Here is a 27,967-nt window from a genome sequence, read left to right as displayed (position 1 = left end):
AAAGTACGTGTAGAGTTTCACCATTTTATGGTGAGGTGTTCCTTGATGTCGAATATTTGAATAACTTTTCAAATTTTTTTTTTTTTTCCAATTTGTATATTTATATAAAAGATTTGATTGCCAATTTATACTTATAAAATATTTGATTGCCGGCTTAAGAAATAAACAGAAAAAATTAAATTAAAATAAGATTAAAAAAAAGAAACAGATAATAAATAGATAAAAGTTCTTTTCTTGTCGATGAAAAAAAGAGTATAAACACAAAAAACCTCTTTCTCCGTCCGTCCATCCACCCACCGTCATTCTCCACATCCGGCCACCGCCGGATCATCATCATCATGAGCCATTCCACGACGGCTCCGGTGAATTCAGCTTCCGTTGATTCGCAAGATTCATCTGTTCCTCGTCGAAATTCTAAACGACCTAAATGTACCCCCTATATCCTCCTTACTTTATTCCTTTATTTATATATATATATACATTCTTCAGTTATATATATAGATACACACACTTTACTATATCTATAACAATAATATTAATTCCCATTTAATCTTATTTTATATTGTTTTTTATTTATTTATATAGATTCTAGGTTTACTCAGCAGGAACTTCCAGCTTGCAAACCTATTCTTACACCTAGATGGGTACATACATTTACATATAATTTAATATCCATTTACCAATTTAATTAAATAATTAGGCTTTTTTAAGTAACAATTTATATTTTTATAATGTAAATTTATTTTGTAGGTGATTTCAGCATTTATGCTTGTGACAATCGTTTTTGTACCGATTGGACTGGCATCTCTTTTCGCTTCCCATGATGTATGTTTCTACATTATTTTACGCATTTTCTACTTGTCACATTGCGCGTATCGAAACCGTCTGTGTTGTGTGGATCAAACGTCTGATTCATTGTTATTGTACGTAACCGGTTTTTATGGTTGCCATCTCAGCATAAAAACTTAGCAAGTAACTTGATACGTAAAATATTAATAATTTAGAAGTTGATACACACAATAGCAAAATGTGACAAGTTGGATACTTTATGGTACACTTAGCCTTTTATTTTGTTACTTGTAGTTTTAACTTGTTAATTTGAGGATTTCTTTGTGTGGAAATAGGTAGTTGAAATCGTTGATCGTTATGACGATCGTTGTGCGCCAACAGGTTCGAAAAGTGATAAAGTTAGGTTTATACAATCTGATGCTGACAAAACCTGCAATAGAACCTTAATTGTAAGGCTTCTTATTGATACGTGTTTGTTAAGCTAATCAAACTTTTGTAATGTTTTGTTATGGTAACTATGTAATGGTATTTTAATGAATGTAATGTAGGTGCCAAAACATATGAAGCAGCCTATTTATATTTACTATCAGCTTGACAACTTCTATCAGAATCACCGAAGGTACATTACTATCTATCACTCCCATATAGTTTCAGACCTAAGTTAGCAGTTAAAGTTAGATTCGATTTGGATTTAGGTGGTGTTTGGATAGGTATTATGTGATATGAACTTATTATAATCAATATGTTAGGTTCCAACGAAATGGAATGCCTATTCAGTTCTAGTATGTTTTTATGATCGTTGAGGTTGTGCTAATCTGTCGAGTGTTTGGCCAGTTATAGTCGTTTGATAACTTAGCTGTTAAATAAACTGATAATTAGTCTCAGTTTTGTTGCCGCTACTCCTGAACTGATTCTTCAGAACTGATTACTAGCAACCAGAATCAGTTTCATACCCAATCATTATAAACTAATCATCTTGAACTTGAAAACGTAATCCCCAACTCTCCTTGCTGAGTTGCTGATAACCTCATAACTAATGGCTAGACGCGTGTTTTTGCAGGTATGTTAAGAGCCGAAGTGATCAGCAATTGAGGAGCCGAAGTGGTGAGAATGATGTAAGTACTTGTAAACCTGAAGATTCTGTAAATGGATCGTCGATTGTGCCTTGTGGGCTTGTAGCCTGGAGTATGTTCAATGATACTTTCAGCTTCTCTGCTAACAACAATCGGCAGTTACCTGTACAAAAGAAAGGCATTTCATGGAAAAGTGACAGAGATAGTAAGTTTGGCAAAGATGTCTTCCCCAAAAATTTTCAAAATAGCAAGCTTATTGGTGGCGCACATCTCAATGAGTCTATACCAGTAAGCCTTTTGACTATAAAGATTTAGAAAGATTATGATGAGCCTAATATTTTGAAATTTTCTTGTAAAGGTTCACGTGTGACTGAAAATACCTTTCTTTGTGGATTGGGTATGCTTGTATAGTTAAGTGAGCAGGAAGATCTTATTGTGTGGATGCGGACTGCTGCCTTGCCAACTTTTAGGAAGCTATATGGGAAGATAGAGGTGGATCTCCAGGCTGGTGATACTATAAATGTGGTTATGCAGAACAATTATAACACATATAGCTTTAATGGCAAGAAGAAACTCGTGCTCTCAACCACAAGCTGGCTTGGTGGAAAGAACGACTTCATTGGCATTGCATATCTTGCTGTTGGTGGCTTGTGCTTCGTCTTGGCTATGGCTTTCACTATTATATATCTGGTTAAGCCCAGGTAACTGTTCTATAGAGTCTGGTTAAGTTATTATAGTGTTCTTGTTGGTTTTTTCAAGTGTCTCAACTTTTGGTAAACGGAGTGAGATCCCTGTTTAGGCTCCTCGTTAAAAGACAAGCCTTTGCCCTTTTCTAGACTATTCCCCTGGCCATCCCAAGATGTTACCAGGTTAGATCTGATATTCTCACTTGCCTGTCTTATGAGACCTTCAGGATGCCTTACCACAAGGCTACCTTTGGACTCTTGGAGATGGCCAAGTGTGCCAACTGTTGACGTTGAAACATGAGATGTTGTTGGATATATAGAAAAGTAGCGGTTTTTTGTATTATTCATGATAAAAAACAACCAGTCTACTCCTCAGCAAAAGATTAAAGCCTTAATCTAAAATATCATATCATAAGATTAGTATAGGGTCAAGATCGATGGCTTTGATCATCTTTATTTCTTGGAATGGATGATACTAATATGTTATCATTCGCTGCTGCAGGCGGCTTGGAGATCCATCTTATCTGTCCTGGAACCGTAATCCAGGTGGTCATTGATTTGTGCTATAACTGGGTTGGAAGGACATGTTTCCTGTTGTATGTATTTAACGTCTGATTCTTTTGAGCCTTTGCTTAGTAGATATTAACTCCTTGAATATTAATTTGTGGGCAAGACTTGAAATGTAAAACTATTTGCAGTTATCTTATTTTGTTGGAAACTTGGCCTTGTAGAGTTACTACTGACATATTGTAATTTAAAATTCTTGTACGTTTGGTGGTTTTCACTTTGGTTTGATGTTTCAGGAGATCGTATTATTTGATTTAATTTTTGTGTATTGTCTCAATTTTTTACTTTTTGTTCTACACAAACTAATAGAGGTGAAAGTCAAATTTGTCAACATGTTGGTTTTTGATTGTGTACTTCTCCAATAAAGATAATTTACTTGCCATAGATTCTTGTGATCATCTCCTGGGTCAATGAAAACAATGCTTTGAATGCAAATAGGTAATCAGAACCTTTTATAAAAGAAGTTTTTACTTTATCAACATCAATCATGAATGTAAAGACCAAGTATCTGTAACTTATCATGCATATTTGAAAAGTAAGATAAAAGGGAAAATAGTCTAACGAACGATCACAGGAATATCAGCTAGGCCGTGCGCATAAGGCTAGACTTCCCCACGTAGCCTTGACGGGATTCATCTTCGATTCTTCGTTCACCTATCAGTATCACTACACATGGGATTTATACACTTTTTACAAGATGTTGAACATAGTCGGCATGACCATCCAACAATGTACTTTGGACCCAAAAAAACCCGAGTGGGACTGGCTGAAATCTCATGTGTTTTTTTTTTTCTTTTGAAAAGCTGCTCACATCTCATGTAACACCTCATTAAAAGATAATTCACAGCAAGTTCTTGATAAAAGCAATGACAGAAGCAAGATGCCCTGGAAGGAAAATACTGTAAATAGAACACCATTTTGTAAGGCACCCTGAAATTTCTTCACTAGAAAAAAAGAGAAGCACTCATGCGCTTCTCATGTTTTTTCTTCAGTTCATGTGATATGTGCACAAGGACAATGAAAAATGAGCACATATTCATACTAGATCCCAAACCTAACATGTTTTCCAGCAATACAATGGCACAGAATCATTTCATGCCTCAATGCAATACATGTGATGCATTGGTCCTATATTCGTAGCAGGACTCTCTATTTGGGGGATCTCCTTTTTTCGGGTGATTCAGACAGTTAGTGTTGCCAAATTGCAGCTGACACATTCAGTTTTCAACCTACTCTCAACAGAATGTTGGAAAGGTAGGCTCCTTCCGGATAAGATGGGTCAATAGGATGGTCACAAGCTGCACCACCTTGACGTACTACAGTTATCTTCCTACCAGCCATCGAAGCAGCACCCTACAACAAACATAAACAAGCCATCAGACAAGACACTGCTTTATAGAAGCATCCAGCACTTGCATAATATCTGAAGATATTTCCTTATAAAACATATGCCTAAGAGACTTGCCTGAAGAACAGGTAAGAACTGCCCACTTTGGGTCATAGCTCCTGAACACGAGCAAGTCATCAGAAACCCACCCGGCTTTGTTAACCGCATAGCCAGTGAGTTTAAGTTTCTATACATTCCACTCGCACTATGTAGAACCTGGATCAAGCACTAACTTAGCAAAATGGAGAATAACATGATCATGTAGCAGTAAATATGTCAAAACTCTTAAGCATATCATGTCCAAGCACTCATAGAACTACACGAGACTAGCCTTGGATTAAACAAGAAATTGTCTCTAGTCCTATAATTGTAGGTTCAGAGAGTGAGCATTACAATACCTTCTTTCGAGGTGCTAACTTAGGGGGATCTAATATTACCAAGTCCCATACTTCATTTCTAGAAGCAGCATTCTTCATAAAAGCAGTTGCATCTTGTTTCAAGAATGATATCCTCGCTTGATCTAGATTGTTAAGAACAACATTATGTTTAGCTAGTTCCAAAGCAGGAGCTGATGAATCAACGCCTGTGCATCAAACAACATTGGATGAGAACATATAACTGCACCATGGTCAAACTTCAAAAAGAATAAAACACACATCAATAGGATAATACTTTACTTTTTACATAGGAAAATGATATTCGTACCACAAAAGTTGATAAATCTACCACTGTTATGCATTTCATACTTGTACAGTATGCTGTGATATATGTACAGTGTGGTAGATATATGAAATTTTGTGGTACAATTATCACTACCCAACTTTGCAAATGATATCATCATGAAAAATACAGAAGTAGTATTGCAGTAATTACCAGTGACATCCAAAGCATGACCGCAAGCTGCATTTAATGCAAAGCCACCAGTATAGCAGCACATGTCAAGTACTTTTTGACCATCTGAGATAGTAGATATGAATTGACGGTTTTCACGCTGATCAGCATAAAATCCTGTCTTTTGTCCATCCAACGATATCATATAGGATATCCCATTCTCCACAACCTAATATTAACCAAGGAAATTGCTCTTAAATTACATTAACTCTTCTCTTTATGCATAATTAGCTAATTTGTAATATTTAGGAAGACAAAATATGCAATCAACACTTTATCGAAAAATAAGCAGAACTTGATGGGCTCAGATAAAAAAAAAACTATTAACCATTGGGTAATCTATGTATCTAATAACTGCTTCATGCTTAAACTAAAATATTTCAGGAAATCTGAATAGACTCAGTAGCAGTGTGCTTATAATCAGCTAGTCAAACTGTGCCATGATTCAAAATTCAGGTATTGACTGAAAAATAAAGCTTTAAAGAGTCTCATATTCTTTACCTTCACCCTTTCAGTAGATCCCGATAACTCTTCTTGAACAAGATCATCCAAATCTAACCCTTCTTCTTTCAATATCTCGGTTGATGGCCTCCAGACTATACTCTTGATCACAGCAATTTCACTAATGCATTTCTTAATGTGCTCCTTGTACTTCTCAACCCATGCAGCTGACGAGGCAATCACAGCTAAGTCACCAAAGACATCAATTATAAGACCCGACAACCTGTAAAATGTGTAATTGTTGAAGTGGTTGACATGTTTGCATAAACATTATCCACAAAAGTTTAAAAACATAAATAAAATACTAGTTAACCGCAATGATCCATCATACCTATCTCCTTCACTATTTACTAGTCGATATGCATTTGTAACTGCAGAAGGAAGCCCCAAATTCTTACGTAATCTGATGGCAGCCTCTATTCTTGTTTCAAGCAGCTTCTCCACATTCAGGGCACAAGAAGGATCTCTGCCGACATTTGATAACTATAAAAATTGCTAACTTTGAACTTTAAGCAACAATAACGCTCATAAAATAAAAGTATACCCTGATACCTCCTCTTCAAGCTGCATCAGCCTAACACAGAACATAGAGGAAGAATTGTACAAACCCCAGCCTATTGGTTTTTCTGTCCCGTCAGCCACCAGCACAGAGTCACCTGTTTTTGGCGGTGGTCTACCAATGATTCTATCAACTGCACCGCTGTAAACCATAGGGCTTCCATCACGAAACAGCTGTGTTTTTCCCTTTTTTAGAATAACCTTTGCAACACCTGCAAGATCGACCCAACTCAATCAAACATGGCATACATCTTCGTATCTTACTATTTGTTGGTATTACACATATCTAAATCATACAAAGGCTATACATGAAATCCTGTATGTTGGAAAGAATGAATGTTCTTTAATGCCCAAAATAGTCTATATCTTATAAGGCATATTGTGCTTCCTGACACTCTATAGGCACAAGTTGATGACATAAACAGCTATTGAGCTAGTAGCTATATATACACACACACATCCAACAATATAGCCAAGATTTATAAAAGTACATGGATACCAACAAAACTTTGAATTTCACACCTCCCAGGTATTTATAAAAAAAATTTGGTTTAGATTTGGGGTTAATTAGCACATTTGTCTTTCAAAAGCATAACTTTGCCTCCTAATCTTTTGAAAGGCCGTTACCTGTCACCCCTTTTAAGCAATTCATGGAATAGGATAGCTAGAAAACTCATTTTGCTTTTTGTTGTATGAAATCAGCCGATGAAAGCATCCAATGGAAGTATTACTAATGTGATTCTTCCTACATAATCAAGACTTTTATATCTTCAACAATGCCACCATTATACAAACACACGAAACACACTAGGCCAAGTGCTCAAGCTTCGTTCGTTACTTCTTTCTAGACCATCGAACTACTTTTCCTCCAATCGGGTAACAGAAAATGGTTTAAGGTCAAGATGTTAATTTACAACAACAATGTTCCAGAAAGAAAAGAATAAAAAACATATAATTTTGATAATTAGATGCTAATGTTACTCACAAAAATAGTTGATTTTTTAAAGTTTGTAACGAACTTGAAATAGACACAAAAATCATATCTTAGTGACCTAATTATCAATAAAAAATGTACACATGGGTATTCTACAATAACAACAACCACTACTAGAATAAACAATTTAGTTACTAAGCATAAAAAACAAGTAGAAGCAGAATGTTGAAAGGATTTAAGGAAAAAGAGTGAGCCAGAAAACCAAACCTTTGGTGTGGGTTGAAGCGATGTCCTGAAGGGTAGTGGTGGGTGGAACAGCCAGACACCTGGTTAGCCGGCTCGATATCAACATAATAGCCCCACCCTACGCCCAGCCTGTATCAAACTTCCAGGATATACTGGTGCAGGATATATAAATTTACATGTATGGTACTTCCACTTTTACTCATTTTACATCTTTTTTCTACAAATTACATTTACTAGGATATTTTTGACTAATTGACCAAACCAACTAGCTGGTCAATATTTCGGGTACGTGCAAGGTTTCACAATTATACGGTGAGCTTTTTCTGATGTCGCATAACGACTGAATGCTCGAAAATAAAAAGTTGTGTTATGGAAAATATGTCTTCGTCCATTACTAATTCATGAGTCATACGTCAATGGTTTTTTTATTTTTACGTACATTTTTTAAGCTGAAGGTAGTTTTTACCAAAAGATAGATTATAAGTTACTTGTTTTTATAAAAGTCATGTTCAATGTGTTTTTATAAAAAAGGCATTTTTTGCAATTAAAAATGCTTATAAGGAATTTTTCTTATACGAGTAAGTGTTTAATTTAGTTTATTGTATTTTGAATTTTTGATAATGAGATAATTAATCTAATACGCATTTTAATAAACTAACACAAACATAGTATGAATCTAACACAAACATAGTCAATCTTGTCAGTAATATGTAAAAATTCTTAGTAGTTTTTTTATTTAAATATTACTATCATTCTACCATCATTTAAATTTAACTTTAATTATAATTATGGCCTTTGTAACGAGCGGGTATAACTAGTGACTCTAAAAAATAATAAAAACAAGGACATATTTTTTTTTTGTTGAACTAGTGATTTTTACTTTGAAAAAAAAAATTAAAAAAATAGTAATCCCTAGTTTGGAAACTCTGTTATCTGAGGAGCCAAGTTATGTACCCAGAACCTGGTTTGTTGGTCAACTAGTTGATCCACGTACCAATCCGAGGATGTGCATCCATTATCCGTTAAGACTAATAAGGATGGACCAATTAACTTTGGACTATAAAAAAAAAAAACTAGAAATATAAAGTTTTATAGATATTGTGGTTGGGGGTGGGCCACCTTTCACCTCCATGTGGCTCCGCCACTGACTAACATCCAAAGTGATGCTTGCTAATTCCTTACAAATATCAATCCAGTGTTGGCACTTTCTTTATATGCGACAACTTTCTTTGAAGGGTAGTTATGCTAGATATCTGATATGTTAGAAGGTATTCGAGGTAGTCATCACTAGGGATGTGCAAATGGCCCGACCCGGCCCGGCCCGCGAAAACCCAGCCCGGCCCGCGACCCACGAATGCATGAAAATCGAAACCGTGACCCGGCCCGTGAAGGTCCGGGCCGGTTCGGGTCGGGTACGGGGGGTCGCGGGCGGGTTACGGGTTTCCTTCACTTTTTTTCGGTTTTTGCCTTCATCCGACCCGCCCGGCCCGACCCGACCCGCATGACCCGTGACCCGCGAAAACCACAAATGCGTGACCCGTGACCCGGACCGTTTCGGCTTCGGGCGGGTCGGTTCCAGGTCGGGCGCGGGCAATGGTTTTTTTCTCATCCCTAGTCATGACATATGAGCGACCCTCAACATATGTGTTGCTCGTGATTTTCCACTACAGTATATTGTACATTTCGTACTGTTTTTGATTGAAGGGCTTATTGACTTATTTTACATATATCAACTAGAAATCAATCTTTTCATAAGTGCACTACCTCATGTTCTCGAATTGTACAAGTCTTCAAACGCCTATGCTTACCTTCTGTCACATTGTACCTTGACTTGGTGATTTCTGTCTAATCTAACAGTGAGTCTATTTCATGTCATCCACCAGCTTGTTATCGGTGCTATTGGCTTTCCCTGACAACTTTATCAAATTCACTGCGCACGGTATACTCTATGGAATCCATCACTTTTATAACCACTAAGGATGGTGATGCTCGATTTTAGCTATGTGCTGCACTCTTGTAGGCAAATCCTGTTTGGGTCAAAGCTGCATCCCACTTATTTTCTCTGGTATTGTGTTGACTACCTTCTTTAGCTGGCTGAGTAGAGTGTGGGGGATAGCTTGGGCCGTACAACTACAGTTAACTTTGTCTCAAAACTTCATCGTAGAGTTAACTGAAAGAAGGATAACTGATAAGAAGTTAGCGTCTCTATTGGAAGTGATGGACTTTGAAATGTCAAGGACAAACTTTATGAAAAATAATCCACAAACTGCAAATACTGAATCCTCTTTTATGTAAACCTCACATGGTTCTGACTTTTTACTAACCAAACTTAAGTTTAGAACTACATGAAAGTAACTTTATATGAAAAATACCAAATTCGTGCACCCTACTTTATGTTAGTTTAGATCAGAAAATTGCATAGCACACACATGAAACCTTCATCTATCGTTTGGCCGGAATTGAGTTTGTTTTTCCAAGATATACTTTTTACCTTGAGTAAATGTTTCCCTTTTAGTTACTTGTTACTCAGCTTTTATTTTCAATGTTTGGATGCCATTTGAACCAATTCAGGGTCCTTTTTGACTATTATTCGGTGCTGTGATTTGCTACATTCTGCACAGACATGCAGAAGGCAGCTGGGTAACCTATGCGCATGATTTGTGTTGCAGTTAGGTGGTAGAAGAAAGCCTTAGATATAGAGTGCAAATGGGAGCAATAAATTGAGTATTTATCTTGGCTTGCAGGCTTGAAAATAGTTGATCACGGTAGATTATAACAGTACCATTACCATATATCTCCTAGTTTTTCAATGTAGGCAATTAGTCCACACTTAAAAGTCCGGAGATTAGGCAATACTTCTACATTGTAAAGATGTGGAAACTTAGGTCCATATGAATTGTCTCCAGGCAAAAATCTAAGGGTGGGATTTGTATATCAGCGACATTAATTAAGATGATATCTAAGCCCAAAAAAGTAGCAATAACTCAGTTATTGTAGTGATATATTCACTTTAGAAATGAGCCATTCCATTTACAGAACAGAACATTTGGAGCTCGCGGCAAAACTGAAATAAGAGAAGAGAAAAATAGTTGTAGGTAGTGGAATCAATAACCAACAACTGAAGAATAAATAAAACTAGTATATTTGGTTAGTGTGTTACTTTTACATTCCATTTTGTCTTTGCGACTTTAATTTGCTCGTGCTAATATATTCCAACCGAGATCAAATTAAAACGTAGTGGCAGAAACACAAGAGTTTATATAATTTTCTTCAAGTCGACAACAGCAAAGTTTCCACTGGCAGATATGATTCATATGAACGATATTTTTAATTAATGCAGCACACTGAGACGTATAGAGTTAAGAAGAATATAGTCCTTCTTTCCTCCACCATGCATTTGCTCGAAAGGGTAAATGCCTAGTTATGATTTGATAAGGTGATTCCATTTCTTCCACTTCAAATATTGAAACTCATATATACTGATGCTACTTGGAATTATAGTAGAAGAAAAGGGTCAACTATCTTTATTCTGCATAATACTAGTATATATTTAATGTATATATGTGACTGTGCGGCTGTGCATTGCTGCCAATTTGACTATATATATAGAAAGGTTCCAATTGTTTATATTCAGTTGAGACAACAATGGGTAGATCTAAATCATTTCATTAAAAAAATCTATCACCTATGGTGTAGAATAGAAACATTGAACGAATAATACCATTCCAACTCTCGGCCTAATTAAATGTATTTACAATAAGTTATTGCGCTATGATTTCCCAGTTGATATCTAACTAATGCTCTTCCAATTGGATCTCCATGAAGCCTTATACTTCACCATTGTCGTGGACTAGGGGCCAACTGCCCCTTAAGGCACTAGGTAGTTTCGGTTATTAGCTCTCAGATTATATTGCAGCGTCAGGGTGATAGTAGTAAAATAATTTAAAGAAGAATGAGAAAATATCTAAGTACTAATTAAATTTAAGCCCATATGGCCAAGAAAGACATACATCCAGCCCCTAGAAGAAGCGAAACATTTGCACCTAACTGAAGCCTTAAACTGTTCTGCATCCTCGGGTTCATAAAATCTGCAGCCAGCAAGTCAACTAGTGCCATGTATATCAGTATCCCTGCCGAACCAGAGTTCAGGACACCTTCGACTATGAGAGATGTAGTGCTGTCTTCTCTGTAGTTCCTTGATATTCCAATACCTACTGCAATTCCTATTGGTGTAGTGAGCGAGAAAAATATCGCCATGATTGCTGTTGAAATAGATTTATATTTTGCCTGAGAGATACATCCACCAAGTCCCATGCCTTCAAAGAACTGATGAAATGACAAGGCTGCTAGTAGTGACTTTATGGTTGAGATATTTTGTGAAGCCCCTAAAGAGAGTCCAATTATCACCGAGTGAACGATGATTCCAAGTTCCAACACCTATTCAAACATATACACTTGTCAAAATTTTTATTTAACGACAAATAAAACGCTAGGCCAAAAGGCCTATTGTGTATACAAATCCGTATATAGTTAATAAGTTAAAAGAGTAAAGTGTGATTACTTGTGAGATGATACGGTGCCTAACGAGCTGTAGATCATGAGCCGATACAAGAGAGCCATGAGCATGACCATCTGTGGCATGAGCATGAACATGAACATGCCCAGAATGATCATCAATAACATCACTACTCTCCACATCCACCACTTGTTTTGCTTTTTGCTTATTAAAGTGCATCTTTGTATAAAAACTGGTTGCAAAGGTGTCCAACATAAGAGCCCCAATGGCACATATCATGGCAACAAAACCGGCAAATGGGAACTTACCCCATGGGTTGTGAGGCAGGCAGGGTGATGACAGATGCTCAAAAGCATCTGGTAATATGTGAATAAAACCCGTGGCTAGGATTACACCAGCTGCAAATGCTTTGATCATGAAAAAAATGTCGTTATCCGGGTTCAAAGCTTCCACTTTCTTGCCAAGCTGGGGGATGCCCACACCAATTCCCCCAGCAAATAGGATAGTAAGAATAGCGGCTATTTTGTATTTTAAGGACTCTTGTTTGTTGTTGTTATTGTTGTCCCCGTCGTCCACTTTGCACTGTGCTGCTACCATGATAGGTAGCAGCACGAGAAGGGACAACACTAAGTTAATCGTAGATTTGTTTGAAAAGAGAGTCATGGTGATCGAGTGAGGTCGTTTGTGTATTTTGGATCACAAGTTTAATTAATTTGATTGATGTTGCGAATGAAGAAGCTTGTGCTAGTTCATCACCTATATGTATATGTAGGTGTGCATGTGTACAATATATACATTTTACATATACACATATATATAGTGATAGTCAAAGACAGTCGTATATATGGAGAATAAAAAAGGGATGGCTGAGTGGGAGAGAATCTACGAAGTAAGATGGAGGGACAAGAATGAAAGAGACTCGACGAACAAAGAGTTGCCTTTGGTGTATCTCTCACATTCTTACTCACGGCAAATGTCATATAATAGCAACCTACTTTCACTTTTGTTCTAATATGATACGGGTATTAAAATATGACATTTGTTATGATCGATCGATCCATTTGCTAAACATATCCAAGTAAAAATAGTTAAGTTGACATATATCATGATTAATTGTTGTAAGATAATTTGCTTATACGTAAAGAAATGCTAAGAATCATATAGAATTTAAAGTACTCCATGGTTCATGTTATAACTAGAAATTTGTTCATTATGAATTAATAATGATAATTAGGGGGGGAAACGCATGTAAAGGTTTTAAATATGACATTTGTGCCTTTTCTAGTGGTAAAGTTTGATTCATAATAAAAGGTAACGTATCAAATATGTTTTTCTAAGGTCGGAAAATTTCTCTTTAAACTATATCTATATATCTTGAATCAATTTGTACTTTACAAATGGTTCTTGGATCAATCAAAAAATTATATAGAAATGATGTCAAAGATTCTTTAGGCTATATAACTAGTTATATTGTTGACCATTCTTCCTCTATTGTCTCATTAAATTTTACACAATATAAGAGGATTTTCATGTAGCTCTTTAGTATTCAGGTTCTCATAAAAATAGATTGTCTATTTGGAAAGCGATCCGTACAATTTTATTCACCTTTTTTTTTGAACAAGTATTTACTATTTTGTGAAGACCTGAAAATATCTTAGTATTATTATAATACTAGTTAATCTGCCCGGGTTCAACCCGGATATGCTAATTAAAATTTTAAAGTTATAAAATATATTAAAAAATTATGTAATGTTTGTTCTTAAAACATTATAACTTGATATAAATCTAATAATTCAACTAACACAATAATTATATAGTTAATAAATCAACTAAATAAAAAAAAGACATTTTATTTGTAATATTATATAAGAGAAAATTTTTATTCTTTAAATAAATTGATTAATATTTTTATTAAACATGTAAAGGGTTATTTCTATTTTTATTTATATATGACATCATAACTAAATAAAAAGTTTTTTAAGGTTTGTCACATTAAAAACTTTCTAAGAACATTTATAAGAAACAATCTTGTTTTATTATATACATTTTCAATTTAAATAGAAATTTAAAATAAACATTTAATGGATTATTTATTTTTAAAAATGTTCAATAGTAAATATGTCATTATAAATAAATTAAAAATTTTTTAAGAAAAATTATGAACATATCACATAATATTTTTTCTAAAAATAATTTTAAAAGACAATCTAAACATGTGTTGAACATTAGTTACTAAAGTTATTTCCACCTGTAAATATATGTATTAAAAAGTTGGGAAAAAAAAATGATGATAACATTATGTGTACATTCAACGCACAATAACCACCTTTCCGTCGAATATTTCCACACTTTCTTGTGTTTATGTCCTCATTCCACATAGTACCTTTTTAGTTACTCGTATATATCAATCATCAAATATCAATTATGATGGAATGGAGTCTTTAACTATCATTATATTGATGATCAACTAAATTATCTACTTTTTATTTTACCTACCATTCGAGTATCATAACTAGTCATTTGTCATAATAATGTTCAACTAGAAAAATAAATTTTCTATCAATTTATTTCAAAACGTCATAATAAATATCTTATAATTTACTATGATCTATTATGACCTTTTTATTATGACCAGTTATAATAACTAGTTATTATATTGATAATAATTAACTAAACTATCTACTTTTTATTTTACCTACCATTTGAGTTATCATAACTAGTTATAATAAATTTACTTCAAAAGGAGTTACCATTCTATCCCCTTTTTTAATACTTAATTATCAATTTTATATTCTAGCAACTTTGAATTCATATATGAACTAGAAAAGTTATATACTGTATGAACAGTGGAGTTCAAGAAATATTGTATCACAAATTTCTTTTTATAAACCCATATATATAAAGTATTTGAAGATGATCAAAATAGTTTAGTTGTGGACTTGTGGTGAAATTGATGAAATGGTATTGATTTGGTTGTATTTTTCTAGTAAAAAAAAACTATCCATTACATTCGAAAAACTCCTACTGTTAGAGCATTCACAGTCCGTCCGTTCTAGCTCGTTCCTGGCTTGTTATCGATTAAGGGACAAGCGCACACGGTTAGGTGTGGCTCGTCCCTATACTCGTTCACCAGCATTCGTCCCCCAGAAACGAGTAGGAGCGTTCGTTTGTAATTTATTTATTTTTTTTTAGGCAACGGTCAAGTTTTTCAAAATTTTCAAAAAAGATACACTATTAGTCCCTAAAACGGCCATTTCCGAATTTTTTACACATTTTCACTTTTGGTCCCTTTTTATCACTTATATATATAACTCTTTACATCTATAGTTTTTATACACAAAAACACACTTTTATAAACATAAAACACAAATTCATATATCTAAAATCATCATGTCTTTTTTACTTCCATCGAGTGCTAACACATACACACGACAAGAGTTATTTGGGAACGACTCCGACGATGAAGAACTTATCACTATAATAGGTGATTTTATCGTTTTGCTCGAAAATGGGGACTCTTCAACCCCTCTCACTCGTGTTTATATCCCAAGAGATCGACTTGGTGCAGGGAATCAGTTGATGAATGATTACTTTGTCGAAAACTCAAAGTACCCGCCACACTTCTTTAGGCGGCGTTTTCGCATGCGAAAAGAGTTGTTCATGCGTATAGCTAACGATATCGCTTCTTTCTCCCTAGTTGGTGATGAGCATGTACCTCGTCATTTTGTTGAGTTTCGAAACCAGCGTGTAGATGTACGAGGTAAACTCGGTTTTTCTACAATTCAAAAGTGTACATCTGCGATACGTCAGCTGGCATATGGCAATGTGGCTAGTTCACTTGATGAGTATCTACAAATGGGTGAAAAAACTTCCAGAGACGCGCTTGATGCTTTTTGTAAGTGTGTGTTTGACCTTTACAGGAAAGAGTATTTACGAAGACCAACAACTATTGATATACAACGTCTCTACCAGAAACACGCAGAACTTCATGGTTTCCAGGGATGCTTGGGAGCATCGACTGTATGCATTGCCCTGGAAAAGGTGTCCAAAAGCATGGCAAGGCCAGTTTACTCGAGGTGATAAAGGGGTACCAACCATCATGCTTGAAGCGGTAGCATCGTACGATTTATGGATTTGGCTTGCATTTTTTGGAACGGCAGGTTCGAACAATGACATAAACGTACTCAATCAATCATATTTGTTTAGGGAAATCATTGAGGATACGGCTCCGGATACTTCATTTACGGTTAACGGAACCGATTATCAGAAGTGGTACTATCTAGCCGACGGTATTTATGTGACATCCGTCACCAAAACTGACAATTCATTATAGTCTCTAACTTGAATTCTCAATTTCTTGACTAGTCAATGTGCCTGTATAATATAACAAACATAGAGATGTTGTGTTATTTCGATATGTAACTTCTAGTACTTGAATTACAATATTTTATAGGATTTAGTCATTTGATCTTTCTAAAGATAGATGACTATAACTATTCCCGAAATTTTAGACGCGTAGTTGTTAGTCATATTCATCTCTAAACGGTAACACTATGTCCTCGTTCGCTATTAAGAGTTATAAGCTAATAAGTTAAACCATGATATTATATGAGTTTGTTAAGAGTTAATGAAAACGTATACATTACAAATACGAAAATATCTACCTTTTGTTCATTAGTTCAGCGGCAGGGATTTAAGATCCCATTTTAATGCATCTTATAATAATAACATCATTTAACAAATTTACGAAATAGCCAAATTACTTATAAAATGAATAATAAATTAAATATAAGAAATATATGGAGGAATGATATTTAAATGATGGCTAGGAGGATTTCTAAATCTATAAAATTCATGATGAATGCTAATATATCCTAAGTATAAACAAACTCAAACTCTATCTCTACAAGTATTAGATATATAAGCTTTATTAGTTATCAAATTAAAATAAAAACTCTAAAACACAATCTTGGTTGCTCTGCCGTCGACTAACATACCACCACAAACCAATTTTCTTAACCTCTCAATTTCTAAGCATTCATCTCAAAGATTTTTAAAAGATTGGTAAGTGAATATAATTCTTAGTATGTTTTCATTTAAAGAATCTTTTTATATAAAAATCCTTATGGAAGAATAATTATTTTGTTAAGGTATCTAAGGAGTGACCATCAATCTTGGGGTAATATACTTATCTTTTCTTTTCATATATATATAACTATATCTTTTTATTTATTGATCTTTTATTATAGGTAACCTATTTGATGAATATATATATTATGGCAAAATATATAATAATGAATGAAAGGTGTTTTTTTTAGGGTTAAGTCAAAAGCTTGAAATATACTATATTAATGTTAAAAGTGTAAATATTTATTGTAGCATAATAATTAATGTAATTAAAGAAATTCAATTATGAAGGCATGGAAATCATAATAACAGATGTAAATAGGTGTTGGAAAGATTTGAAAGCTTGAATTTTTCGTTTCGTCCTAACAAAAAATAGATAAAGTTACCAAAAATTTCAGTGAATATGAACTTGTAGAAACCAATGATATATCATTAAAACAAATACACTATATTAAGTTGTGACTTGTAACTTAATAATACATGACAAATCAGTTGTGAATATTTTGAAAGTTGCCATATATGTATATCATCAAATGCGGGTTACAATGGACGGTTATTGACCATGTCCATAATTGTAACTTGTACATGTATATGTTGTGTAGATTCTAGTGATCTTTTGGACTTTGCACAACTGCTTGCTGATTGAGGTGAGTTTCGTGGCCCCTTTTTATATTATTTCTTTGGGGGAAAATGATGCTCAAAACACTTTTCATTTCTTTACTAGCTGTGTCAAAACTTGTTTGTTTTCATGGACAAATACATGTAATTATGAAATGTGTATGCTAGCTTGCTTGTATTGATTTCTTTGATGCAATAGATGTCTTTTGATATCTATTGAAGACTATTGGAAAACTATCGACCAACTTTATACTCCAGCTGGTAGTTGTTGGTATTTAAAGCATGATTGAGTTGTTAACAGGAGTGATGGGGATTGTGTTGTTGGATAACTATGATGGCATTGATCAGTATTTAGTACGCTACTACATGTTTATATTTACACTATTGTCCAAACTTGATATATCATGCACAGCAAACTCATTTGTATTCCTTTAAACCTACGAACTCACCAACGTTATGTTGACATTTTCGAGCATTCATTTTCAGGTAATAACAATGCTTAGGGAGATTGAGCATAAGGACTTTAGGAAGACTAATAAAGAGATCCTCCATGGACTCCTAGTTGCATTTAATCATTGAACTCTATTTGCTATTTGTTACATCTTTTGATATTTGAGGCGTGTTGCCTAGACTTATCCCGCTTGTGGGAATTACATTTATTTTGATTTCATTTAGTATGACTCTATTATAAAGTCCATGTGCTATTGTTATATCTTTTCATCATATCCTACGATTCCGCCTAAGGTGGGGTGTGACAATTTATCCTGAGTGGGTGACATTTGTCAAGGCTTTTTCATGCCCACGAGACCCGAAGAAGAAAAAATTCAAGAAGTATCAAGAAAGTGCACGAAAAGATGTGGAACGAGCATTTGGAGTTCTCCAAGGTCGTTGGGCAATCCTTACACACCCCTCAAGGTCGTTTAGTGTCAACAAGATTCGTCGAACCATGTATGCTTGTGTCACATTGCATAACATGATCGTTGAGGATTCAGGTCATGCAATAACCTCATATGATCTATAAATCCTAGCTGAGCCCCCCCCCCCCCCCGTGTACCTGTTCGTACCTTCCGAGAGAGGATGGCGGTCCACGCACGGACCAATAAGGAGCTTCGAGACCGAGGGGTTCACCACGGTCTTCATCCTGATCTTGTCGAGCATATTTGGCGTCTCCCGTGATCCATTGTTGTTTGTCTTAATAATAATAAATTATGAAACTATGTTGTTGTTTTTAATTAATTGTGTGTTGTTTTTTTAGTATTGTATTGTATGTTTTTTATTTAATGAAATTTTTAAGTGTGTTTTTATAAAAAAAAAATTGAAGTTGTATAAGTTTAGAGGGTTTAAAGCGTATAGTTAAATAGATGGTAGAATATTTGGTTGAAAATGTAAAGTTAAATAAATAGTGAGTCCTAAACTAGTTCTGGCATTTTGGGTGTTTTGGGAATTAGTCATTTGTTAGTTCTTGGGCTAATGTAAAGCTGATGTGGTGCTGACAGGGATTAGTTCTTGGAGGATGAGTCTCTACCACTGTGAATGCTCTTACACGCTCCTTGGTCATCTTTCAACTTCTTTTCCACCGTTACACTCTCCTTGGTCACCTTCCAACCTCTTGACCAAAATTTTATGATCTGGCGCAGCTCTTGAACGCTCGCTGCCGATGACGTTTGGCTTCTTGGAGCACTAGGAAGCACACCAAAAAGCTCTATAGGCAGCACCCTTATAAACTACGTTTTAAAGAGAGAAAAGTCCACAAGTGCTGCCAGCCAACATCCAATCAAGGGCTCGGGTCTACATTTTCAGGGATTTCAATTTTGATCAGGCCGAGCGAGTTTTGACCCAAACCCAATTAAAAAAACCAAGAAGTGTTTTATGGAAAGATATTTCAAAAGTCTAAGTAGTCAGGGAGGGGGGAGTGTATGCCCTCCCTTCACCATCTTTTTGCTTTCTCTCTCCTGTTCTCTCCTCCCCTTCCTTATATAAGGAGTGTCCCTCCCCATCCTTCACCACTTTTTTTATTTTATTTTTTTTTTCATTTTATTTAAAATTAAAGGAAATTTTTTTCTCTTCTAAAGTTATTTAATATTTAAATCAATTATTAATTTGTTCTTTAATGTCTTTTTTTGGATAAAAACTAAAACTAAAATTTAAAAAACAGAAAAGATATAAAAATAGATGCCCGCTTTGATAAAAATAAAATAAAATTCACAAAAACATTTTCCCACAATTAAAATTCCATAAAAATCATTAAAATATATCTAGATAAAGTATTAAACTTTCATAAAATTAAACAAATACAAATTTAATAACTTTATAAAACATGATAAACTTTATGCATTGAAAACATACATATATACAAAGCTTTAAAAAGTTTAAGGTATAAACGGAAATATTCAGAAACCTATATAAATATTTCAAAAAAGCTTGAATAGTCAAAGGACTGAAAAAGAAAATATGACCATCTTCTTCAACAGCAAGCTAGATCTCATTTTTAACATAAAAAAATCTTCTATCTTTTAAATCAAACGGCATAAAAAAAAAAAACACGACTATATTCATGATTTGTGGGGGCTAAACAGTAAAAAAAAAAAGTTACAAGCGAGATCCAAGCGATGACCGTTATCACGTTTTCAGTCCCTTCCCACCCGGTACCGGCCTTGAGGGGCGGTGTTCACCACCAGTACCTGCGATACCGGGTCTCCTCCCGCTGCACTGCCCACTCCCTCATATAAGATTAATGACAAATCCAAGCAGTCGTATGACATAACAATATGGATTACAAATTTTTTGACCCGATTCTTTTTTTAAGTTTGTCTCTGTTCTTCCCCCTTTGTCTTTCTTTTATTTTTTCAGGAGACAATCGTCATCAGCCGATCTATAAAAATGCCGAGGACGATAGTTGTGACCAAAACAGCTCAAGTAAATTAAGAAAGCCAAAGGTAAAAAAAGAAAAAACACTTTGGGTTTGTAATTTTTGTTATATTTTTACAGAGAAAAAATATCAATCCTCAACTTTAATCTAAAAATCTTCTCAAAAATGTTATAATTTTAGATATGAATTCCACTCCATTTTAGTCTTATTTATTCATCATTCCACATTTTATCATTTTAATATTAGAATGATTATCATGCTAATAAAAAGGATGTCATCTCCCAGAAAGAAGGCTTTGGCCTTTACGTAATTCCTCGCATTTTATGTTTTAAGATTGCTTGGATTTTTGATACTCGTATATTCCTAATTGTTGCATATTGATCCTTTGGTATTGTGACAAATTTGACAATTTTATCTTTTTTACAAAATTTATAGTCACCCATTCTTTTCTCAACCAAGAGACCAATAAAAGTATAAAATTATTAGTAGATAGTTAACTATCTCCGAAGTAGATTTTAATGGCTTTTATGAGTACTCTTTAAGCTGCAGCCAGAAATGTATGTAACCTCTAAAACTATCTTTTGGAATTTATTATATTAAACTTATGATTAAAAAGGCTTAGTTAATCTATCGAATGGAGATTTACTATAAAATTAAGAGCAAATAAATCAGCAGCATTTATAAAAAGATGATTAATCAACTTTTTTTAATACAAAACAAAAAAAAAAGATGTACTAAAAATGTAGGGACGTCAGAATGCAAAAACAGATATAATAAGATCCTGTAATGCCAGAATATCAGTTCCAATTCATATCGGCAACGTACAGCACTCTATTCACTATTAAATTAAGTGAACAGGCGACTCTAAATTGTTGCCTTCTTTTTTATATGGAAAATAAATTTAATTAATCAATTATTATAAGAGTAGCAAAAATCAATAATAATAATGAGTAAAAAAAAAAAAGAATGCCTCAGAAAAAAGATGCTAAGTAAAAATCAAAAAGAAGAGATCCCTCAAAACGAGAGAAAACGCTTTCAGATGGTACGGACAATACAGCATACATCATCGGCATCAATTCATTCATATTTTCATAAAAATAAACATCAATATTATTAAATAGAAACAAATGAAAAAAGAAAAAGAAAAAAGGGCTTCAGTAAGTTGCTAATGAAATTGATTTTTGTAGCGGCGGCTGTAACTGGATTATGAAGGAGAACGTAACATGGATGTTGGCTTTTATAGAGAGGAAACAACCCTAGTTTCACTTAATTTTTTTTTAACGAGATTACCAAAAACACCCTTGAGGAAATTCATATGGCATTTGTACCCTTTTTTCTTTTACTTTTGTATGAACGCCAATTTTAGTCTTTGTGAAATCGCTCTAAACAAGTAACCAACTAAAAAAACTAGAAATTTAAACTTTTAAGAAAGAAAATTTCAAGCTACTATAATTATAGCGGGCAATTTTAACACAAAACTTGTTTACACAACATGTCACACATTTTAATAGGTTTCGTCTTGTGTTCGTATTTGAAAAAATTTTACATGTTAAAAATTCATGTCTTATTATCATGTAACCAGCTAAAACTCGTTAAAAAACCCATTAAGACACGGAACTAACTTGGTAAGACTCGTTAATATTTTTTAAGAAATTTGTTAATACACGAATTAACCATTAAGAACCGCTAATATTCGTTAAAACTTGTTGAAGTATATATCAACATGTTTTTTGATATGTCTTATCGTGTAACCCTTTGAAAATCATGTCGTGTACCTACTTGAACAAAATGACACAACTAGTTATCATGTCATGTTTGTTCTTAACAAATTCGTGTTAACAGGCTTCGTGTAGCTTCTTAAATCTCTTATGTTGGTTGTAAGCGAAAATGTCTTGGATGAATATATGTCTATATTGTGGGAAGAAGGGCGTTTTTTTACTTAATAAACTTAATAATTAAGAATTCAATACATTAAAGCAAATTTCGTGTTTTTTTACTTAATAAACAAAAATAACCGTTAATTGCCAATTTATTACTAAACGCACGAATATTATTTATACATTAATTCATTTAATAGCTAATTCACTCGGCACTTAATAATTGAAAATTTTTTTTTTGAAAAAGATAGTTAAAATAATTTCGGTTAAGACACCGTAAACTAGATCCCCTGTTGCGAGCAAATGATACACACCTTTCAAAAAAATAATTGAAAAAAAGCCCCAAATATTGTAATTGTAACCTACACCATTTACAATCTACTTTATTTGTTACGGAGTATTTCACAATCGTGTTCCTTTATTATTGTTCCTTTTATCCATTTGATGTCACAAATATTTTAACATATATATATACCTAAACAGATATATATGATCGAATTCACAAAACGGAACCTTTAAAAAGGCCATATGATGATTGATCATTTTGTTTACAATGTTTATTAACTTGCAACAAGAATAAAAAGTGTTGCAAGATGTAATGCAATTGAATATATCAGACCTTGGCTTTGTGTTCAGGTCTGTGACTGAACTCAAAGTCGATATGAACAAAGGCACGTTCAACTTCAGGTAATTGTTCAAGTTTTTCTTGCAGCATTTCCCCAATATTATGAGCTTTGTGGAGCAACATATCTTCTGGCAACACAATGTCTACCTCCACAAAGTATTGACAACCAAATGTATATGCTCTCACTGTGTCAATATGCTTTATTTCCTCATGATGGTTCCATACCAAATAAGTCAGTTTTGCTAAAAAGTCTGGTGGAGCCGTTCTCCCTATTAGTGACCGGACGTTCTCCATAACTGTCCTCGCCCATGTACTGATCGTATAGAGTGCAATCTGCAAACAACCAATAACGCGTTTGTTCAAAATATGATGACTAATTGGAGTACCAAATTTGTGACTTTGCACATATATACACTTACGATTATAGCTCCCACGGGGTCAATCCACCACTTATAGCGAACGGCTAAAACAGATGAAGCCAATCCAACAGAATTGGTGACAACATCAAAGAAATGATCTTGAGCATAAGCCCTTACTATTTCATTCTTAAATCTCTTGCAATAGACCATGAGCATAAACTTCACCACTGTGACACCAACCATGATGCCAATCACCCATTTTTCATTATCAGGATTCATGTCAGGTTTAGTCTGAAACCAAATCCAAATGCTTATTAAAAAAAATTACAAAATGAATAACAAAGAAAAATGATGGGCATAAATAGTCTAACTAAAGACTTACTTGGGCAACCAGTTGTCTAACAGACTCGAGCAATATTTGGAACCCAAGGGTACCCATTACCGACGCAAAGACAATGATCCCCTGCAATCCAACACGATTAGTTCAAAGATAAACAATGCCATTTATATAAAATAAACAGAGTGATTTAGAAGTTTAACTAGCTTACAACAGGCTGCATTCTGGTCTTCCCAATTGGATAATGAAAGTGATTCGGGTTTCTCATGGCATGTGAAGTAAACCATAATATAAATCCGGATAACAAGTCCAAGAGTGAGTCCAATGTTGATGCAATGACAGCCAGAGATCTACTCTCAATAGAAGCATAAACTTTTGCTATGAAAAGGACCAAATTAGCCGCATTTGACACAGTGATCGCCATTCTCTCACTTTTAGCGAGATTCTTCATTTCATCCTGCAACAAAAACCATTTAAACATGATACCATATATTGTACTCCAGTATAGTATCAACTTGATCGGATTCTCTTGCAGTTTACAAACTTGGACTAAATGCAACTGATAGAAATCAATTAACCTCGGTCAAGCCTTCAGGTAAACATCCTTCATTGATTGTTTCCATCTCATTGAACCCTTCAAGTAGTCGTTCCTGTTTCTTGTAGTACTCTTGAACCTTTCCACGCTTCTCTGAAGTGAGAAGTAATAGAGTAAATATATAACAAGTCCCATTTCATCAAACAGTCAATATATCTGTACAAACTAAAACCAACATATGCCTGCCAAAACTGATCTAAATAAAACTTAATTTGCTTGTTTGAATCATTTCCAAAAAACCGATAAAAAGACATGATGTTGTTACTTTAACTCTTGTCTGATTATCACAAATTTGAGGTTCATGGATTAATATTTTAATTTCCGTGTACCAATGTTTTATTTACTTGTAACATATGCAAGATTGAGGTGTCTCAAGGGTAAAAATTTTTGAAGTAGCTTTAGGCCTCCAGTTTTTAAGGTCCCATTTTTGTGTGCAAATGTATATAAAAGAGCCCGGTTTTGAATCTAAATTGAAGTGCAGTCTATATTTTGGGGTCTCCTTTCTACTCTGACACGTCACGTATTGTAAGCAAATAAGCCATGTATAATCGATAAGTTCGTTTTAGGCCTTGAAAGTGGTTGAGACACCCCAATGCCAGAATATTCTTAGTCCTTCACCGTAGTTGAAGTCATATATGAGTTGTGAAATTTTGAAATTTGGCTAGTTAGTTTTTTTGAACACAAAAGCCAACTGGTCTATCTTTTGTGGCTAGCTAGTAGGTACATAAGATTTGTTGGTTTAATTTCCTGTCTACATAAAATTGGGTCACTAAGAAACTAAACACCATGGAAAAATGATCATCCACCAATAATTAAAGATCTAAATCCATTTAGAAAAACTAATCAGTCACCAAATTTATAGTAGTGTCAGGGGAAATTGTTATATATACACACATTTATATAGAGAATTAAAAAATGGATAAATGCTAGCTAGTATATGGGATGGCAATAACTATCTATATATCTATTAGATGACACCTTGACCTGAGTGTGTATCCGATTTCATTACAAAATTAATTAATTAATTCTAGGAAAAAAACCTTTATAGCTTTTGAAAAGCCAATTAATTGACCAAAATTAAAGTTAATTTACATGTATCGACCTATCATTTAAGTAAAATTACTAACAATTAATTAAGGTCATGAAAATAATATGTTAAAAATGAATTCAAAATTGGAGCAAGTAAAAAAAAGTAGTCGAATATGTTGCATGAATCATATATGCATGAATCATATATGCATTGACTACATATTATGCATATATATCATACAGTAATGATCATGAAATATACAAAGTAATTTCAAAAGAATAACATATATTGTATACATATTAAATTACACAATTACAAGTCTAGTGCTCGTATATATCAATCAATGTAGAGATCTAAAGACACTAAAATAATGGAGTAATTACTTACTTGGAGTACGACGGAACAAACGGTGAAAACCAGAGAATCCACCGGTTGAACTAGAATTCGGCGACGTTTGATGAGGCAGTACTCGAAATTGATCAATGTTAAGTCTCCATGAAGACGGTTGTTGTTGTGGCGGCGAAAGGAGGAGGTTCGTCGTATGAGCAGCGGCCGTGTCATCAGAAATCGTATCACCACTATCACCTTCCATCATATATTATTATGATTATATAGTTGTATATCAACGAACTATTTTTTTTTTTTTTTTTGAGAGATATATATGGAGAGAAAAATATGCAATTTGAGAGAGACCCGGGGGTGAAGATCATATATATGTGCAGGATAAACGGTTTTGTAAAGTTACAGAATATATACATATATTATATATATGATATTTGATTATGGATGTCCTCATCGATAGCAAATGGACATTTTATTTTTTTTAATAAAAAGTAGAATGTGTGTTACGATTTTGTATTTACAAGCCAACTGCTCCACCGCCGTTAGATCCATGACATATTGACATCTTTTACATCCACTAACTAATTGCTATCGTATCATAATGCAATACTTACCTTCTTTAACATATATTAATAAGGGGGAGGGAGCCGAGCGCAAGCTCATTGCGAAATGGAAGGGGGATGGCGAGCTTCGGCTACCACTACAGCGAGTTGGAGCGAGATGGAGGGAGGGCGAGATCAAAGCTCGCTAAAGGTTGGAGCGGAGGGGACCAAATGTGACCGTTGAGGGGCTAAAAACGAAAATAATTCAAACCTGCAAGTGACCGTTACAGGGACCAAATGTGTCAAATTTTTGAAGTCGGAGGTTTCTTTTTGACCCAGAAATTTACACTCCCCCATTGTTATATATATACATACACAACTATATTTACATCACACAAACATATATACACCATATCTTAGCCAGCAAATCATGGATCCTAAAATGAAAAACACAAATACAAAGATGCAAGGTCGTGGACGGGCTAATCGAAACAACACCGGTCTAGCAGGCCATCAACAACCACCCGCTCGACAACAATATCGGCTGCCAAAACAAAAGATGCGACAACAACAACATCAAGTACCAGTTGATCCATTTCATGCGAGTAGGTCGACCTCGCAACAATACTATCGACCTGAACCAATTTCCCCTCTACCACGAAATTCTATTTCTCAACCAAATCAATCTTATTCTCTCAATGGTGTCGACTCCCTCCTCGGTGCAAATGAGTTTGAGTGGTTTGACGAATTGGTTCAACCAAATCAATCTTATTCGCAAATGGAATACGATCAAAACGTCGTGCCCGAAACGCAAATGGAGCAGCCACAAGGTATACTTTCTGTTTTCTGTTTTTCATATTGATAGATATAGATATAGTTTCTGTTTTTGATCATTGGATTGTTTTTCGAATTGATAGATATAGATATAGTTTGTGTTTTCTGTTTTTCGAATGAATAGATATAGATATAGATAATGTCGAATTTGATACACTTTGGAATTTGATATGAATACATATGTTTAGCTAGATATAGATATAGGTTTGATTCATGTTTTTCGATATAGGTTTGATTACTGTTTTTCGATATAGGTTTGATTACAAGTCGTCCTGATACTAGCTTTGATATGAATAGATATAGATATAGATAATGCTGAATTGATAGATATAGATATAGTTTCTGTTTTGGTATGGATTCATGTATTTTTGATATGGATTCATGTTTTGATATGGATTCATGTACTAGTTTCTGTTTTGATAGGTTTGATTCATGAATCATGTTTCGATTCATGTTTTTCGAAATAGATATATAGATATGTTTAACAACAAAATAGCCGATTTGTTTTCGAAATAGATATATAGATATTGTGTTTGATTCATGTATTTTCAAATTGTAGACAATGACGTTCAAGAGGTTCAAGAACAAGACGTTGGTGTCCCAAAGCGAAGATACAAAAATAGAGCCCCGAAACAAACTTGGTCGGCGAGTGAGGAGGAAGCTT

General features: G+C 34.3%; 4 protein-coding genes, 1 non-coding gene and 1 pseudogene across 5 annotated transcripts; 2 read left to right on the top strand and 4 right to left on the bottom strand.

Annotated features, from left to right (window-relative positions):
- Positions 1 to 227: 227 nt before the first annotated feature.
- On the top strand, positions 228 to 3,373 carry LOC122599373 (ALA-interacting subunit 3-like). Its single transcript, XM_043771880.1, has 8 exons — positions 228 to 429; positions 586 to 644; positions 751 to 825; positions 1,125 to 1,238; positions 1,338 to 1,408; positions 1,850 to 2,150; positions 2,274 to 2,563; positions 3,051 to 3,373. Exons 1-8 carry the CDS (start codon positions 339 to 341, stop codon positions 3,103 to 3,105), a joined length of 1,056 nt encoding a protein of 351 aa, XP_043627815.1. The 5' UTR covers positions 228 to 338; the 3' UTR covers positions 3,106 to 3,373.
- Positions 3,374 to 4,031: 658 nt separating this feature from the next.
- Positions 4,032 to 7,750, bottom strand: LOC122600237 (ribosomal RNA large subunit methyltransferase I). The gene is made up of 8 exons (XM_043772924.1): positions 7,654 to 7,750; positions 6,439 to 6,664; positions 6,226 to 6,360; positions 5,895 to 6,117; positions 5,376 to 5,562; positions 4,901 to 5,085; positions 4,581 to 4,718; positions 4,032 to 4,468 (listed from the first exon to the last, which is right to left on the bottom strand). Exons 1-8 carry the CDS (start codon positions 7,736 to 7,738, stop codon positions 4,340 to 4,342), a joined length of 1,308 nt encoding a protein of 435 aa, XP_043628859.1. The 5' UTR covers positions 7,739 to 7,750; the 3' UTR covers positions 4,032 to 4,339.
- A 3,532-nt stretch (positions 7,751 to 11,282) lies between these two features.
- On the bottom strand, positions 11,283 to 12,915 carry LOC122600957 (zinc transporter 1). The gene is made up of 2 exons (XM_043773734.1): positions 12,194 to 12,915; positions 11,283 to 12,069 (listed from the first exon to the last, which is right to left on the bottom strand). The coding sequence occupies exons 1-2, from the start codon at positions 12,809 to 12,811 to the stop codon at positions 11,614 to 11,616; spliced, it is 1,074 nt and encodes a 357-aa protein (XP_043629669.1). The 5' UTR covers positions 12,812 to 12,915; the 3' UTR covers positions 11,283 to 11,613.
- Positions 12,916 to 15,538: 2,623 nt separating this feature from the next.
- Positions 15,539 to 18,914, top strand: LOC122601640 (annotated as a pseudogene).
- A 2,814-nt stretch (positions 18,915 to 21,728) lies between these two features.
- On the bottom strand, positions 21,729 to 21,834 carry LOC122602464. Its single transcript, XR_006324281.1, has one exon. It is a non-coding gene; the product is annotated as a small nucleolar RNA snoR117 (small nucleolar RNA).
- A 1,303-nt stretch (positions 21,835 to 23,137) lies between these two features.
- Positions 23,138 to 26,301, bottom strand: LOC122600582 (metal tolerance protein 9-like). The gene is made up of 6 exons (XM_043773324.1): positions 25,973 to 26,301; positions 24,539 to 24,648; positions 24,172 to 24,417; positions 24,006 to 24,086; positions 23,684 to 23,914; positions 23,138 to 23,597 (listed from the first exon to the last, which is right to left on the bottom strand). Exons 1-6 carry the CDS (start codon positions 26,178 to 26,180, stop codon positions 23,253 to 23,255), a joined length of 1,221 nt encoding a protein of 406 aa, XP_043629259.1. The 5' UTR covers positions 26,181 to 26,301; the 3' UTR covers positions 23,138 to 23,252.
- Between the last annotated feature and the right edge of the window lie 1,666 nt (positions 26,302 to 27,967).

This window comes from Erigeron canadensis, chromosome 5, assembly GCF_010389155.1.
Source record: "Erigeron canadensis isolate Cc75 chromosome 5, C_canadensis_v1, whole genome shotgun sequence".
Classification (NCBI taxonomy): Eukaryota; Viridiplantae; Streptophyta; class Magnoliopsida; order Asterales; family Asteraceae; genus Erigeron; species Erigeron canadensis.
Note: the sequence above shows the minus strand (reverse complement) of the source record. Positions and strands in the feature narration are given on the sequence as shown.

Bases quoted from the DNA above. Each gene is read 5' to 3' on its own strand.
- LOC122599373 (XM_043771880.1), top strand. From the start codon at position 339: ATGAGCCATTCCACGACGGCTCCGGTGAATTCAGCTTCCGTTGATTCG. The intron at 645-750 runs GTACATACATTT...TTTATTTTGTAG, and splicing joins CTATTCTTACACCTAGATGG to GTGATTTCAGCATTTATGCT. The intron at 826-1,124 runs GTATGTTTCTAC...GTGTGGAAATAG, and splicing joins CTCTTTTCGCTTCCCATGAT to GTAGTTGAAATCGTTGATCG.
- LOC122600237 (XM_043772924.1), bottom strand. From the start codon at position 7,738: ATGTTGATATCGAGCCGGCTAACCAGGTGTCTGGCTGTTCCACCCACC. The intron at 6,665-7,653 runs GTTTGGTTTTCT...TCGATCTTGCAG, and splicing joins CGCTTCAACCCACACCAAAG to GTGTTGCAAAGGTTATTCTA. The intron at 4,719-4,900 runs GTATTGTAATGC...TGCTTGATCCAG, and splicing joins AGTTAGCACCTCGAAAGAAG to GTTCTACATAGTGCGAGTGG.
- LOC122600957 (XM_043773734.1), bottom strand. From the start codon at position 12,811: ATGACTCTCTTTTCAAACAAATCTACGATTAACTTAGTGTTGTCCCTT. The intron at 12,070-12,193 runs GTAATCACACTT...ATGTTTGAATAG, and splicing joins GGCACCGTATCATCTCACAA to GTGTTGGAACTTGGAATCAT.
- LOC122600582 (XM_043773324.1), bottom strand. From the start codon at position 26,180: ATGATGGAAGGTGATAGTGGTGATACGATTTCTGATGACACGGCCGCT. The intron at 23,915-24,005 runs GTAAGTCTTTAG...ATTTGGTTTCAG, and splicing joins TTAGACAACTGGTTGCCCAA to ACTAAACCTGACATGAATCC. The intron at 23,598-23,683 runs GTAAGTGTATAT...GGTTGTTTGCAG, and splicing joins ACCCCGTGGGAGCTATAATC to ATTGCACTCTATACGATCAG.